Source organism: Penicillium waksmanii, assembly GCF_028829765.1.
Source record: "Penicillium waksmanii strain IBT 27052 chromosome Unknown utg000001l:1.0-4852451.0:1.0-4856178.0, whole genome shotgun sequence".
Classification (NCBI taxonomy): Eukaryota; Fungi; Ascomycota; class Eurotiomycetes; order Eurotiales; family Aspergillaceae; genus Penicillium; species Penicillium waksmanii.
The window spans coordinates 864,299-880,816 of NW_026643248.1; the positions used below are offsets into that span (position 1 = coordinate 864,299).

The window sequence follows — 16,518 nt, forward strand, 5'->3', positions numbered from 1 at the left end:
TCTTGAGACTGGGATACAAGCTTAAGGAGCTTCGCTATAAACCACCTTTCTCTGCACCCATCGACTGCATCCACAATGAAAATTAAAACCTAATGTTGAAGGAGTGGCATACGGAGCAGCGGGTTCAGTAGTAATTTTTCGAATCGAACATCCAATTCCGCATTCCTCCTGCATCTCTTCTCTCGTCATCGCTGGACAAGCCAACAGCTCTTGCCTTTTGGAGAGCTGGCATGACGCTTCAAATTCTCAATCGGGTGTCTATCTCCTTATTTAAGCTTTCTTTTCACTTTCCCGGCCAGGTTTGTACCTAAAGTGACTGTGGGGCGGATAACCTTGGAAAGTGGTTGAAGCCTTTTTAACCCGCTAAAGATTATGCATCTACTATATATTGCTTTTTCAAACTCTTACTGGGCTGCGAAACTCATTCTGGCCTCTAGGGCTAACGTGGATAATTGTCTATCGCTAGTAGTATCTCCGGAGTTGGCACTGACATATATATTCAGGTGGTAGTGGGGGTATTACTTCCCGAGATTATATATATTTTCTTCAAGTTGAGATCCGAGTCAGCACCGTGACTATTTCAAGTTTTTTGGGCAGGCAGTCCAGGGCTTTTCATGATATTCTTCCAGATGCACTCTAAAGAGCGCTTCTGGCAGAGGACTCAAAATATCAGGTCCCTTACCCCAGGCCTCTAGGCACTACCAAAGCGGACTTGAATGTGGGGATGAAATCTATACCTCAGTTGGCATCGGAATTTGGATTAGTAAACAATGTATTTTCCTTCCTTCCCCAGTGGGTTGAATTAAAATGAGGTAAAGCTCGTCTTACCTCTTTGATTTGTTCAATCCAATAAATAATTGCAATAATTGTACTCGTACTGTAGTAATACTTTTCTTTGTTGTAACCATAGAAGCCCTGGCACTGTTGACAATATCACGTGACTGTCACTGTTTATCGATTGCCGAAAGGGGAAATCTATTATGGCCCGAGTTCTTCTCTTCCACTTGAACTTCACTCCCCGCTTTCACCTCCCCGGCTTTGCGCTGTCTGGCTTCGCAGCAGCTTTGTACAGTTTTTGTTTTATTTAGCGCTTTGCGTTCTGGTACTTCAGCTTCCCACGTCTTACCATCTATTCTCTCCGGTCCTCATCGGCCTCGGTTTGCCGACCGGAGTTAGGTTGCTCATCACTAACGGATCGTTGCAGGGATACCAATTTGCACCACCCAATACTGATACCCCCTTTGCGGCTCCGCCTAATACCTCGTTTATTTTCATGACTTTGATGCTTGATATCCGTTTTATTAAACAAAAAGTTCTATTGCCCCCGAGAACCCGATTGCGACGGTCCTAATATCGTCGCGTGACGCTGGCCAACCCGACGCAAGTTTCATAATGGAGGCTCTTTCCCCGCGCTCGACAAACCAGATGATTCGGCCCAAACCTATTCCCGAGCGCAAAATGACCGACAAGAATGCCGCGGCTGGTCCCGTGCAGAAATCCTCGTCTTCCAAGAACCATGCCGACCCGCCTCCATCTTTCGTACCGGAGCCGGAGGAGGGTGGAGAGCGATACTCGATCGGTGGCTTTTTGGGGAAAGGGGGTTTTGCAGTTTGCTATGAAGGGACACTCGCTCGGAATGGTCGGTTGTTTGCCATGAAAGTGGTCAAGTCACAAATGCCCCAGAAAAAGATGGAGGAGAAGGTAAACAACTATTAACGCAGTGCTGGCGAGGGAATCATTTGCGCTGACAATACCCAGTTCCGAACAGAGCTTCAAATCCATTCCAAAATGCGCCATCCCTTTATTGTTCAATTCTACCGAGCCTTCGCATTCGAGCAAAGCACCTACGTTGTTCTAGAGCTATGTCCGAACGGATCAGTTATGGATATGGTGAAGAAACGACGGTCCCTCACCCTACCCGAAGTACGACGGTTCATGATTCAACTCTGCGCTGCCGTTAAATACCTCCACAAACGATTTGTCGCTCATCGAGATCTGAAAATGGGGAACCTGTTTCTTGATCACAACATGAACATCAAAGTCGGAGACTTTGGACTGGCGGCAATGATTTTGTCGGATAAGGATGCGAAGCGACGAAACACCCTATGTGGCACACCAAATTATATTGCACCGGAGATCCTTGATAAGAGCAAAGGTGGACATACCCAGAAAGTCGACATTTGGTCCTTGGGTGTCATCTTGTAAGGAAATCCTCCCACACCATGTGTTGAATTCAGCTGACTTGAGGTCCCCTAGTTTTGCCATGTTAACTGGCTACCCCCCCTTCCAATCGAAAACACAGGAGGAGATTTACAAGAAAGTGCGGAGCTTGGCATATGTCTGGCCGAAGGAATCGGACCATTCGAACTTTATCCCCGAGGAGGCCAAGGACTTGGTCAGCGCCTGCTTAAACCTGGTGGACGAGGAACGCCCCGACCCCGACGATATTGTCGAGCATCCGTTCTTCGACATGTACGATGGTTGTATTCCCCGCCAACTCGATCCCTCATGCCGTTCCAACAAGCCGGTCTGGCTCAAGGACCAAGCGCCGCGTGGAGACTCTATGATGAGTGGATATGGGTTGGACTCTGATGAGAAGCTACGATCATATGTATACCAGGTTGATGATCCCGGGCAGAGGTACCATTCTTGCAAGGCTGCTTTCTACTCACTGTGTGGAGTCGGACGAAAGCCCGACGGAACGGCGCGCAAGTCTGTTGGTCGCAACTGCTCGAAATCGGCGTATTCGGAATGTGAGACCGAGGACGCCCGCGGCCTACGCCCAGCCGTTCCTTTGCCAATGGACTTCGTATATAAATGGCCACATGACTTGGAAGGTGATTGGTGTCTAGTGGAAGCTGCTCGGAGACCAATTCGTGCAGAGAATCCCGGCCTCGAAAGCAGTACTCTATCTCAGCGCAGTACGGCCTCAATTCGCAGCAACAGCACTGTCGCGACCTCGAGAACAAATGCGGCACTCGCTGCCGCGCACCAACGCAGACTCGAAACTCAGAACCACGCCGCTACCCTCCGACAACAAGTTCGACCGGGAACTCGAACCGTTCGACATATCCCATCAGTCGATGTACTTCCAGAGACAGCCTCTCGACCTTATCGTGATATCAAGGAGGCCGAGCCAGCACCGGTATTGGCATCAGCACCGGCACCAGTGCCCGTGCCGGCACTTGATAAAGAGCCATCTGCTGGTGGACTGGCAGAGCGTCCGATTCGTACGCGGAGGATGGCGTCGGCATCGAATGCCCCGACCTTGCGTGAGACTGAAAGGAGCGCCGCTGCACCCCAACTTTCCAAGTCTACCAGCATGCCATCTGGCCTGACTATCGGTAAAACTCGATCCCAGTCGCGCCGAATGGCCACTGGAGAGGCAGTCAATTACCCCACGACGGCACCGACGACACAACAGAAGCTGGCGGCACTTCCGGAAGAGCGCCGGACCGTAAGTCGCTCGACAACATTGCGATCCACATCTCGACCCGATCTGAAGCTCATGGCGGAAAGACAAAGGCCTGCGCCAGAGCTTGTTCCAATGTCGTCTCAGCCACAACAAATCCAACCCACACCGAATGGGATCAGCCGGTCCAACAGTAAGACATCCTCGGGCACTAGAGCTCGCTCGAGTTTGGGACTCAGCCCCTTGTTCCATCAGGATGACCCGTACGACATGATTCCTGGAACTTCGCTCACTGAAGTCAACACTGATTTGCGACTGATGTTGTCAAATCTTGTCAACCACGCGCCAGCTCGTCGTCGCGGTGGGCCTCGGAAGCAACCCCATGCCTACGTGATCAAGTGGGTGGACTACACCAACCGTTATGGTATTGGCTACGTCCTGGATGATGGCAGTGTGGGGTGTGTGTTCAAGGGAGAAAACGGGCAGCCCGCCAGCAGTGTGGTGGTGAGAGATGGCGAAAGACATATTCGTCGCAAAGCGCGAAGTGTCGACAGCCCAGAGGCCAAAGGACTTCCTTACTCCGAGTCTGAGCAGCTTGTCCCTCGTCACGGTAACGCCATCGAATTTTACGAAAATAAAGATGATGATTTGCTTGGCTGCCGCGGCATTCGAAGGGGCATGGTGTCGCCTTCCTTGTTCGACTCCAGAAGCTCCAAGGTCATGAAGATCCGAGTGAACTCAGGATCCGATGCAGACAGATGCGATGCGGAGAAGATCAAGCGTGTCAAACTCGTTGATCAATTTGGAAAGTATATGATCGGCTCGCTGGGTCGCCATGGCGACGACGGTCTTGCAGACGCGCCCGCGTCCCGGCAGACAAGCGGGCAGTTTATAAAATTCTACCAGCGACTGGGTAATGTGGGAATTTGGGGCTTCGGTGACGGTGCTTTCCAGTTCAATTTCCCCGATCATACCAAACTCGTTATATCCCCTGGTCGCACCCGCAGCTCCTCACCTTGGATCGATTTCTATCACCTCTCGCCCTCGGCAGCCCGGTATTTCACGGCCAAGGGGAAAATGCACCCGTCCGGCTTCGATACACGTGCTATTGCGTCTGACGAAGCTGCGACCTTCATCAGCATTGCAAATGGCAGCTCCAGTAATTCGATCGAGGAACGCATCCGCGAGATCCTGGACGCCAACTCATTCATGGAGAAGATTGGCTTTATGAAGGAAGTTCTGAAAGGCTGGATTAAATACGGGCGACTTGGTGGTCGTCCATCCAGCAATAAGACTCCTTCCGGGGCAGACTCCGTGGCCTCCGTGGCCCCTGAGTTATTCTGGCAGGGAACGCAGGAACGCACACCAACCGGAGGCCATGGAACCAAATTTGTTTGGGTTACTGTTGGAGCACCGGATGGCGATGGAGAGTATCGATCTGTGATGCTGAAAGATAGCGACCGCGACAGATTGGAGAAGAGAGGAGGAATGAGCGGTGTGGTGGACCATGACAAGGAGATGGATGTGCTCCGGGAACGATTGCGGATGATGGGCCGCGAGTGATGATGATTACCCAAACTTCGATTTATGCCATTCCATGTTCTGTTTTCTTTTAACGACGTGATGACCTTTTGCTTTTTTTTTCTCTCCCCTCTCTCTGTTTAGTTTTTGTTTGGTCGGGGATTTCTTGGCCTGGGTTTCAAGATGGCCGAACGGACCAGGATATCTGCGGGAAAATACGGCACTTTTGCTGTTGTTTTAGGCTGCCAGACTCTTTTAGCCTGGTGTTTGAATCGAGTTTATTTATTTTCCTCTCGTCTCCCTTTTTAATATTATAAAATTTAAATATTTTTTCTAGGCTTAGATCCCTAGTAGGTATATCACGAACCATTATACAAACGCCCTGCAATCGGAACCCTTTGTTTGCTAGTTGGCCTTGGTCTGTCCAGTGGGGGCTGTCCCCACCAGGAAACATCCATCTTCCCCGACTGCTCGCATTGTCCTCCTTCAAGCCACTTTCTCCCAATGGTAGCCTCAAGGGTGAAGGGGACCACACCTCCTGTTAGACAAAGAACTCATCATCCATCGGCGACTCGCAGTATAATTCACCCCACCAGTCAGCGGAAGTATACGAGTAAGCACCAGCAGCAGCAGCAACAAGATCAGCCTCGCGCTCCACTTTCAACGGTCAGCATGCAGAACCCATCGTGTCTGCTGTATGGGCCTGGAGACGCTCGTTTCGAAAATATCCCACTCCCAACCATCGAGGATCCCTACGATGTAATAATTCGCATCGCATATGTCGGCGTCTGTGGAAGTGATGTATGCTGCTAGGCTTTTTCTTCCTTTCTTGTCCCTCCCCTATCCATATGCCCGTGCGCCGAGACGCTACGTACATCAACAAGACTGAGAGAAAGCCTTGGAAGACCAGGCTAACAAATAACCCCAGGTCCACTTCTGGCTACACGGCGGCATAAAAAGCTACGTGTCACCAGAACACCCTTTAGTAATGGGCCATGAAGCATCAGGAATCGTCTATGCCGTCGGTTCCGCAGTCACACACCTCCAACCAGGCGATCCAATCGCCATAGAACCAGGCTACCCCTGCCGACGCTGTCGTCACTGTAAATCAGGCAAATATAACCTTTGCTCGGATATGCGTTTCGCCGCCGCTCCACCGTACTCCCATGGCGCTTTATCAAAATATTACAAACTGCCCGCGGACTGCTGCTACAAGATCCCGACTAACACCGCCCCCTTACCGCCGCTCGGCCTGGATGAAGCAGTCCTTATTGAGCCATTGGCCATGGCTGTGCATTCTATTAGGCAAGTTGGTGTGCAACCTGGTGACAAGGTTGTTGTTTTCGGGGCCGGGACGGTGGGATTACTTTGTGCGGCTGTGGCGAGAGAGTTCGGGGCTAGGATGATTACATCTGTGGATTTGCGTCGGGAGAGGCTTGATTTTGCGCATTCATTTGTTCCCGGGTCCAGCAGTGGAGGTAATAATATTCAAGTTCACAGCAGGGTGGGATTTTCCACAGCGATTCCCAATCCCGCACTATCAGCGGAAGAAAATGCGCAATGTCTTCGCGTTGTGCATCGGTCTTCGGTGCTGGATGACGATCCCGGCTTTGACATTGCGATTGAATCTACCGGATCCGAGTCTTGTATTCAGATGGCGATTTATGCGCTCCGGGTTGGTGGCTCGTTTGTGCAGACGGGTATGGGGCAGAAGAGGGTGGTGGATTTTCCGATTTCGGTCGTGGCGGAGAATGAGATTTGCGTTAAGGGGTGTTTTCGGTATGGGCCTGGTGATTATCGGATGGCGTTGGAGTTGGCTATTTTGAGAAAGATTGAGCTTAAATCGTTTATTACGAAGGTTGTGCCGTTTGAGAAGGCGGTTGAGGCTTGGGAGACGAAGAGACGTGGGGAGGGTATTAAGACGCTTATTCGGGGGGTGGGGTTTTCGGATGGGAGTGACCTTGCCAGTGGTGCTTCGCCTATGTCTACTGGTATTGGCAGGAGGGAGGAGAGTTCAAGGGGGAGGAGCGAGTATATTCTTATTGATGGGTAATGACCTGCAATACTTGTAAGAACGAGGTGGGATAATTGTTATATGAAGTTGAGGAGAGTTGATTATTACTATTATACAGGCAAATATGTTCTCGATGAGACCGGGGCTGTAAATATTCTCACCATGAAACCACTATCCAAAAGAAATGTACTATTAATTCTAGAAGATCGTGTCGTTAATCGTCGAAATGAATCAAGTTGTTATCCCATAGCACGCACATTTTACGATGCCATGGGTGCACCCTGGTTGACTGTCCTGTCAGCGTTCAGTTCCAAATCCTTCTCCGACTCCAAACGAGCCTTCTTGTCCAGCCCCTGTTCGGTCTCAAGTGCACGGTCAAGGTCGTATTCCTCGGTGAACAAACTGGATACCAAAGCTACAGCAGAGATAGCGCAGCAGACAATCCACACAATCCGCAGACTATCTGTGTATGCATCCTTGAGGTTGATCTTGTTGATGCCATCTGGCATGTCCTTGATAACCTGAACAAGCCCGGCAGCATCTTTGCTATATGCGCTAGCCATGGGAGCCAAGGCATCATACTTGAGCAGGTTCTTGTGCATCTGGTTCTGGAAGACCACACCTCCAACCGCAACGCCGATGGCCTGTCCCAAGGCACGGAAGAAGCTGAACATAGCAACTGCAATAGAAAGATTGCGGGGATCTGCTGATGCTTGAACTGCGTATCCGAGGGAAGGGAACAGGGATCCCAGACCCAGTCCAGGGACAATGTTAAGGAAAACCCACCCGACTACACTGGTATCTTTCTTGATGATGCACATCAGACCCAGTCCAATGGTGGAGAGAACCCATCCCATCCACACAGCCCAGCGATATTTACCGGTAACTGTGATCAAAATACCGATGACAATTGCGGACGGGGCAACCGTGAATGTTTGTGGGAAAAGGGCCACGCCGGAGAGGATAGGCGAGTATTCCCTGACGGCTTCGTAATAAAGCGGCAGGTAGTACAGCGTGCACCACATGATCAAGCCTTGAAGAACGCTTCCCAGGAATGAGACACTTGCAGTTCGATTGACAAAAATGGCCGGCGGGATAATCGGTTCGACGGCATAGCGGTACTCGTAGAATATGAAAGCGGCCAGTCCAGCGACGCCGACCAGCAAAGGAACGAGTGTGTGCCAAGAATCCCAGTCGTAGGAAACACCGCCCCATGTGAGCGGGATCAAGAATGAAGAGAGACTAGCGACGAATAGGATGGTGCCAGTGTAATCGATGCGACGGAGCTTGTCGAGAAGGGAGCTCGGGGCTAGCTTCAGAGTTAAGAATAAAACGACGAATACGGTCCCCACCCCGATGAATGGGAAGTTGATATAAAATATCCACCGCTGGAGATGTTTGTTAGATATTTTGAAATTATTCAACTTTTAGTTGAAGCGTACTCACCCAAGTGACATTCTGAGCGAATCCACCACCGAGGATAGGTCCTGTCACGGATCCGATACTCCACATTGCACTAAATATTCCAAAATACTGTCCCCGGTATCGTAGGGGAACAAGGTCTGTAATGATGACCTCGGTCAAAGCGATCACACCACCTCCACCAATGCCCTGAATCGCTCGACCTACCAGCATCTGCGTGAAGTTATTTGCAACGGCGGAAACAATAGCACCAACGCAGAAGAATAAAATGGAAGTCAACACCGCCGGACGGCGACCGAAGATATTCGAGAAGGACGCAAAACTGGGTTGGAAAACTATCAAATTTATTAGCTTGCTGTTACTAGGTTATATTCTATGCCATGTCGTACCTGTGGAGCAAAGCAGGAATGAAGTCCCTGCCCAGAAGGCTTCGATGGCGGTGCCGTTGAGTTCTTCGGCCATGATCTACAATGCGTTAGCTCACAATTCACTGGAAGTGATCCAAAGTTGCTAGTTATTACCGGTAGTGCGACTGAAATAGAAGTCCCATCGAGTGCGGCCATGAGAGTCAACACACAGAGAGTGAACACCACCAGTATACCCTTTCGTCCAAGGGCAAACTTCTCATCTGGGTCGGTGTGGGTATCATCGCTTTCGGCGGATGCATGTCGACTGAGAGAAAGTGCCTGGGGAGGTGATTCAGGCTTTTCAGCAGCAACATTAGGCGGCTCTGAAGCCATGTTGAATATATTAAAATGGATAGTTGGGAGAGGCCGATATAAGAAGGTGGTCGAAGATGATCAAGTAGGACGGAGTGTCAATGAGTACAAAGAAACAGAGCGAGGCCGGAATTTGAAAATTGGATCTTCCTGCTTTGCAATTCTATGATTGTTTCTTCTATGGATTTGGAAAACCGCGTGGCAGCGCAGCATATAAACAAGTATAAATTCTTAAATCCAACGACCATGTGGGTCCGAGACACAAGGCTGCGCAGGTGTCTAGCTTTCAACAGGGCGAAATATTGCGCCGTCGCGCGCCCGCAGTAATCATAAAACCCATCATATTAGGCTCATTACGCTATCTGATCCATTCCAAACCTAGACCGACGCCGCACTCGTAGGTAAAGTGCGCACATTCTGGAAGAGATTGCCAAGTCGGGCCAATTCCAGGCCGATTCACCGATGCGCCACTCAGCCCGGGGTCGGCCCAATATCTTCGGTGGAGGTCATGATAACTGCGGCGGCCACTCGGGGCGCATTTCTACGTAGTCAGATTGCGATCAGTTGCGTTGGCACAATGTGAATGACTCAATGAGCTCGTGTTTGAGATCGTGTTTAAGGTCCTGCTGAGCCCCGCGGACCCGTACGGGGCTTTTCGGGGATTTCTTTTTGTTGATTTATCACCCGAGAAAGGCTTAGCCCTCGCATCGGAGCTAACTAACTTTGTCATACGAGCTACGGACACGGAGTGGAGTTGATCATTTACAGAATCCGCGGACAAGGAGCGCGGACAGGAGACGTTGCTCTGCGACAAGAATTCTCAATATTTGCTTTGGATTGATGTTTCATTGGATGCAACCAAATGCCGGTCACATTGAAAATATCAACTGTCATCTCCGGGATTGCTGGATCAGGCTAGAGTCTTGCCCTGGGAGTATAAGACTATGAGACTCGCAGAATACAAACGAGCTCACACCACAGGTTCCAATGCGATCAATGACGCAATCCGATCACACAGATTTCTCATTGATGTCTTTCAACGAGAGTAAATGAAAGGTCAATTTGATGGCGATCTTCTCTTGATAGTTCAAATGTTGGGGTTAACAAGGCTTGTCCACTCATTCTACCTAAATCACCCCTTGCCTATTCCTGCAACCGCTCCCACTCACTCCGAACAATCTCCGGTAATTCAGCCAACAGACTAGGTCGCGATGGCTGCCATCCCAGAATCTCGCGCGCACGTTGAGCCCGCCCACGAGAATTCAGGCCCCAGCTGACTGACTCGAACCCTGCATATTTCTTCGCGCTCTCAAGGTCAAATGCCTCGGTCTTGCCCTCTGGGATGTACCCCAGTTTTGCTGCAGCTTCTGCGGTAGACTGCGCCAGCTCTCCCCAGATATGCTCCCGTTCTCTGTGAGATAGTAGGCATCGGCACCCCAAAGTCCCGGATCAGTCCGGCCTGCAACTGCAGCATCCACGAGCAATGCATATACATCGCTCAGATCATGAACGTGCACGTTGTTCCAGATGGACTGCCCAGCTCCAATAATTGGTCCCTTCTTCAATTGCAGCGTCACTTTCGCTAGCTCGTAGACTTGTCGTCCGCGTCCTGAGACGGGTCCTCTTCCTTTGCCTGATTTCAAAGTAAGCGAGGGGCTTGTAGCTTGTCGTGATAAGATCGTGACATACCGTAGATCGTTGGAGGGCAGACCAGAGCAAGTTTGAGCACATCTGCGTGCTTGGCACCAGCTTCCAGGACGAGCTGATCGACATTGCGATGGAAGGCATGATCGGGGAGATTCAACAGCTCATCTACCCCTTCCCAATCATTGTAAATCTTATCACTCCTGTTGCCGTACTCGTTCTTGTCGGTATCATCGAAGGTAAGGATTCCAGTCCCGCCCGTGTGTAACCAGTACCCCGGCTTTTCTTTCGAGTGACCCGCGACCAGACCAGCTGCGATTGCCTTTGCTGCACCTACATGATCAGATGCATCGGCAGTGTCTGTTCTCACATTTGTCAGCGGCCGGGGAGTTGTGGTCGTAATCTGTGCTTGTGGGATTTGTACTTACGCAAGACAATATCCGCCGCCGCACTCTCTCGCTCAAGTATCGATGAGTCGTCAAGGTTACCCAGAACAATCTTGACGTTCGGGTATTGAGTTTTGACTTGCTCTGCCTTATCTGAATCGCGCACGAGAACGGAGTAGGTAAACTCCGGGTGCCGTGCGAAGAGCGTAGCCAGGGCGTCGCCGCCAATGTAGCCCGTTGCACCGGTGCTGTTGCGACGTTAGATCTTGCCTTGCCATTTTCAATGGGGAAACTCAATCTCACAGGAATACTTTGGTCATTTTCTGGTCTCTCGGTAGATGGTGTTGGTGTTGGGAGACTCTTCAGGTTGTTGCGAGCAAACGGGAGAGCGTTGACGTCAGACCACTGAGAGACCGTCCGGCCATGCGGTTGATAGTTCTTTGCGAAGGAGGGGGTTTGTCTATGTTGAGACCAAGAGTTGAATTCAGCAAAACAACAAATTTAAGTAAATTGAATTCTTGCCAATTGATATAATGGTTATGTTGAATTCTATTCGATTGCTGCCCCGCGATTCCAACGAACCCCATGGTGATATTTGTAAGCACTTCGTGGGGTAATTCGTGATCTTCAGAGCTCCGCGGCGATTCTGGGGAATTTTCTCTCGACATTGCATATTTTGAAGAGTTTCATTAATTTAGTCTGATCTTCTAGTGCGGAAGACCATAACACAATGACACCGGCATCAAGTTTCCAACCAAAAAATCAAGAACCGCCGCTGGATTACTCCCGGTCTCTAATATAAACCTACTAGCATGTGAAGTTTTAACCAACCAAAAAAAACATTGATATTTACAAAACCCTTCCAAGATGCCTTTTTCAAGTTTCAGGCCTGACAAACACGCAAACGCAGTGCCTGGAAAAGTCCGATGACTATTGTTGAGGAGGACGGATCATGTCGACTTGCTCGTATCCAGGCCAGGGCGAGAAACGGCCTGGATACTTCGTCTCTTCAAAACCATTCTTCTCATACAGAGGTTTCCCCTCCGGAGAACTAGAGAGATAAACCTCAACCCCCTCTTCATCTGCACGCGCCAGTCCCCACTTCAACAGTTTGGACGCTAATCCCCGGCCCTGGTAAGACGGATGCACGCCCAGGATTTCAAGATCTATCACACGTCAGTTCGGCAGCTCAATCCGAGGTGTGGGGGTCACTGTAAATGAAACGCGACAATCCTTAATAGAATTTGATAATTGCCAACGATCTCAAACTAGCTATCATGCAGAAGGGAAAGAGAGAAAAATAACTTACAATAGTGAGGCCGACCTTCCATCAGTTCTTCATGATGCTTTTCCATCGTTCCAAAAAACATATCGCAGAGCTTTGCATCGCTACTGGCAGGCCAATTCATAGCCTGGGCTGCAGGGTGCTCGTGTCGATCCTGATCGGCATCTGCACCTGCACCTGCAGCTAAATCTGCAGACATGATTGGGAGTATCCATTTTGCAAAAGCAGCCACCACGTCGGCATTGGAAGGATCGGTTACTTTGAGGAGAATCTCATGCTGGTGCTCGGAGTTTACCTCCAGAATGGTGTTCGCTAGAAACGCGCGCACTTCCGGGTTGACGGGGAACATGGTTCTGTTGAAGTCGTCGGAGAATGTGGAGAAGAATGTCTCTGTCAGGCTGAGCGAATCGCCTGACGAGGCTGTTTGGACTTCGAAGGCCATTTTTCTTGGATAGTCTTCGAGTGTTTGTAAATCAATTTTAAAGCGTTGTTCGGTTATTATCGTTTGTTTGGCGGGCGGGCTGTAAATTTTTCTGGTTGCGGATGATTGCCGCCTACGGGTTGCCGGGTTCAGTTTGGAGTGGGTCTCCATCACCGACTCCGGCCTGAGTTCTAGTTGGTTGTACATAGATAAACAAAACATTCAATATAAAGCTTTTTCATTGACAGTGAGGTAAAAACTGCTTTGTTTTTGGTCTGCCTTTAGGTTTGTTTAGTTAAGATCCACCGAGATTGAAAATTGGGTATCTGGCGATCAATGCTGAATTTAGACCTCCTACAGCTGCTAGTCTAAAACATTTGTGCACGAGAGCAATAGTTTTTAGGAACTTGAATTGGTAAACATTAGGTGACATTAATGGTCTTGAGACAATACTAGTACTGTATCATGACATGACCGGTATGAACGCCGTCAATATGTATGCGCCCGGTGGTATAAGTAAAGACATTAAACAAAACCGACCTCCGACAAAGTATAGGAAGGTAATGTGTGATTGATGGCCCACGGAGAAAAGGTGATATGTTGCGATTATCCTCCATGGTTTAGCTTCTGCTCGCGCTCATCAAATGTCGAATTGGCTCGGATGAAATCCGGACTTCTTCAGCACTGTCGGTGACTTGTTGAGAGGTTTGTGTGGTGGGCCCGAAACTCATTTCAGGGAGAAAGACGAAAGATCAAATCTTCTCATGAACAGGAGCCGGCGAGCTGATTGGGCTCACAGGCTCATGATCATCGGCAGAGTCAGACCGATGCGCATCAGCGCGAGTGACGGGAGTCGTGGAGGCTCGGTGGCCGCTGAGATTATTCGAGGTAGGTAGAAGAGAGCGACGAATTCGGGGGTCATCTGGTTGAGATCCCCTATTGTCGCCACTACTCGTTTTCGTTTCCATCTCCGACTTGATGCTCTGGTACATGCTTTCCACGATAAAGACCTCTTCTTGAACGTCGAGGGTACAGCCAACCAAACAGAATTCTCGTTCACGTTGCTCAACGTACTCTCGAATATTCTTCCACTTGTTTTGGTAGCCCTTCAAACGGTCGGGAAGACCAGAACCACGGAGATAGGTGAGGATGCCCGCCATGATGGTGTTGATTGCGCCAAATGCAGTGATGGCAGCATGAGGTCCACTAGCCGCGCCAGTAGCAGTAATTGCAGCAGCGACGACAATTTGAATACCCAAACATGTGTTGATGAGGAGGTTGAAGATTTTGTAGGCACGAGCAGCCTTGGTTTCATTTCGGATAACACGCGTATAGATGCCGACATTTGGTGCGCTTCGAAGGAGATGTCCGCCAGACGTGAGGGCCGGGACACTGTCAATACCGGTCAAGGCACGGAAGATCAGCAGCTTATCGTTGGATGGGATAAGACTATCAGGGTCGTTTGGCAACACTGTGAGACCGGTTGTACGTTTGGATGGTCCACGCTCTAGGTCAGGAGTACTGTTTCCATCCCCACGCGTGGCAGCAAGATGGGCTGCCATCGGAGGATAGGAATTCTCTTCACGATCCAAAGCGGCTGTTATCACCCGCCGCAATAGGCTGTTCGATCTGGGATTAGACTGGGCAGCCATTGAGGGAAGGACCCGGTGACGAGGAGATGGAGGGGGAAAAGTAGAAAAACAACGCGTTACGCCAGAGGAGGGGGGGAAGTCTTCATTTGTAGCGACGGGATCAACAGTCGGCGAGGCTATCCGTCTATTTTTCCCTTGATTTTTCTTTTTCATTTGCTTTTTACACCCATTGCGTAGTACCCGTGCATGTGCAGATGACAGTAAGCTTGATGTAGATTGGGGCGCACGGCTAGACCAGAGCTAAGTGCAGTTTCAGTATCTCTCGAGTCATGATGATCATAGTTCCTACTAGAAACGGCAAGACTGGCAGGCAAAACCTGCAGGGTTTAGCAACCGGTGGATGTTAATGATCCAATCTGAATCGTGACAGGACCGGTAGCTTTAGGGAGCGGGTGTCGACGGCTGTCCCGCGAGCGCGGGCTGAAGTTTGCGAATGGACAGGACGAACAGTAATGACCCTGAATGGGTTCGAAGTGGTCGTGGCGTCGAGTTGGCGTCGAATTGAGTGGGGGTCGCACGGAACATCCTCGCGAAGCAGTCAAGAACGGTGGGGAAGGGTTTAGATGATTGGGGGAATCACGGCCCAGGATCGTGATAGGGGCCTCTCAGAGGCATGTCGATCGATGACACTTGCTCTAGCTGGAGTGTAAAAAACCTCCGAATAGGGGATTCCACATGGAGATCCTCCCCGCCCCATTGCTTCAAATGGCTACGGGGCCTGGCCTGCATGATAGGCGAGGAAACCCTGTCCCAGTTGGATGATTGAGATTGGTGCTCTGCAGATGTCTCAAGATTGAGTGGGCGAACTGCTTCTGGGTGGAGCTGCTTTGCACGGGATGGCAGCTCCACACAAATTCAGAGGCACACGGCTCCAGCGCGATGGCGTGAAATGCCGATTTACCCTCGTGTGTTCCCGTAAAAAGGGATCAGTGCGCCTACGCGATCGGAGTGTCCCAGCGATCTAGATCGCTCGGATGGGCTATCGGCGGGGGGGGAGCACGGAGTAACTAATACCTCGAGCGAACTTTGTGAGGTTGATGCATCATGTCGAGATAGCAGTAGCTGCAGGAAGCCTTGCAGGAAGCGACTTTGTTGACAGTGGAAGGTGGATCCTCCCCTGCAGAAATGCGATGGAGACAGCGGCACTCATTTCCCGGTCACAGCGGCCCCGGTCTTTCATTTATGCTCGTGTGCGACATGCTTCAAAGCCATTCGCGGTCATTGATTGGTTGTGGGATAGTGCGAGAACCTCGTCCACATTTCAGGGGGTTTCGTGGCGAGCTGAACAGGTTGCATTCTGTACGAGTATGGCTTGAGCTTATCCTGTCGTGCATCATCCTTAAAAAATCACGACTGGACCCTTGGAAGCCGTGAAGGTTGCGGAAGACAAGTGGTAAAACAGCCGTAGCAGTTTGGTATCGCGATCCCAAGTCCCAGTTGTTTTTATTGTCTTTTAACATGTGATTATCAGACCATTTTTGGGGTTCCATTGGCTTCGGAGATCCTAGCCGAAGCTTTCTCGCTAAAGGCCCATGTGCACGACATTATTAGAATTCTGCTCCCAGATCTCCGGTGGAATCAAACGTGAATGATGATTGGGGTTCCTACTCGATATATAAAGATAGCAGCTTGAGATCGGCGCGTGGTTCAGACTGAAGAAGACAATCGACTTGTTCGTGCCTTTATCTCCGCTAGGTCTGTTCGAGAACTCTCTTCCGCGTGGAACAATCAAAACGATTGAAGATCCTGTTCACAATATTTCTTTAGGAATTGCTCTCGTGCCCGAAATGACCCAAAATAGCTGATCAAACTCACGTTCGAGAACAAGTTGTTTTTTTAAAGGGGCATCATGGAAGCAAGAATGCCGACTAGAAAAAACACATAAGTGGGGTTGCCAACGTGCAACGTGCATGGATGCAGGTGCGAGGAATCGCATGAAACTGAAGTATTTATCTCAAGTTCTACTCCGTACCTCTCAATATGCTCGGATGGTTGACTTCAAGTTCAACCCGAAATGAGCTAGTATCTACCAAATACATTGC

At 50.1% G+C, this 16,518-nt stretch overlaps 6 protein-coding genes across 6 annotated transcripts; 2 read left to right on the forward strand and 4 right to left on the reverse strand.

Annotated features, from left to right (window-relative positions):
* Positions 1-1,392: 1,392 nt before the first annotated feature.
* On the forward strand, positions 1,393-4,975 carry N7481_000306 (CDC5/polo family serine/threonine-protein kinase; the record flags this gene model as incomplete). Its single annotated transcript, XM_057259525.1, has 3 exons — positions 1,393-1,701; positions 1,759-2,201; positions 2,257-4,975. 3 exons carry the CDS (start codon positions 1,393-1,395, stop codon positions 4,973-4,975), a joined length of 3,471 nt encoding a protein of 1,156 aa, XP_057127357.1.
* A 630-nt stretch (positions 4,976-5,605) lies between these two features.
* Positions 5,606-6,986, forward strand: N7481_000307 (NAD(P)-dependent alcohol dehydrogenase; the record flags this gene model as incomplete). The annotated part of the gene is made up of 2 exons (XM_057259526.1): positions 5,606-5,734; positions 5,862-6,986. The coding sequence occupies 2 exons, from the start codon at positions 5,606-5,608 to the stop codon at positions 6,984-6,986; spliced, it is 1,254 nt and encodes a 417-aa protein (XP_057127358.1).
* Positions 6,987-7,207: 221 nt separating this feature from the next.
* On the reverse strand, positions 7,208-9,109 carry N7481_000308 (uncharacterized protein; the record flags this gene model as incomplete). The annotated part of the gene is made up of 4 exons (XM_057259527.1): positions 7,208-8,335; positions 8,394-8,704; positions 8,759-8,834; positions 8,891-9,109. The coding sequence occupies 4 exons, from the start codon at positions 9,107-9,109 to the stop codon at positions 7,208-7,210; spliced, it is 1,734 nt and encodes a 577-aa protein (XP_057127359.1).
* Positions 9,110-10,231: 1,122 nt separating this feature from the next.
* N7481_000309 (uncharacterized protein) lies at positions 10,232-11,438 on the reverse strand (the record flags this gene model as incomplete). The annotated part of the gene is made up of 5 exons (XM_057259528.1): positions 10,232-10,425; positions 10,467-10,721; positions 10,778-11,092; positions 11,161-11,366; positions 11,422-11,438. The coding sequence occupies 5 exons, from the start codon at positions 11,436-11,438 to the stop codon at positions 10,232-10,234; spliced, it is 987 nt and encodes a 328-aa protein (XP_057127360.1).
* Positions 11,439-12,048: 610 nt separating this feature from the next.
* N7481_000310 (GNAT family N-acetyltransferase) lies at positions 12,049-12,845 on the reverse strand (the record flags this gene model as incomplete). Its single annotated transcript, XM_057259529.1, has 2 exons — positions 12,049-12,284; positions 12,428-12,845. The coding sequence occupies 2 exons, from the start codon at positions 12,843-12,845 to the stop codon at positions 12,049-12,051; spliced, it is 654 nt and encodes a 217-aa protein (XP_057127361.1).
* Positions 12,846-13,576: 731 nt separating this feature from the next.
* On the reverse strand, positions 13,577-14,476 carry N7481_000311 (uncharacterized protein; the record flags this gene model as incomplete). The annotated part of the gene is made up of 1 exon (XM_057259530.1): positions 13,577-14,476. One exon carries the CDS (start codon positions 14,474-14,476, stop codon positions 13,577-13,579), a length of 900 nt encoding a protein of 299 aa, XP_057127362.1.
* Between the last annotated feature and the right edge of the window lie 2,042 nt (positions 14,477-16,518).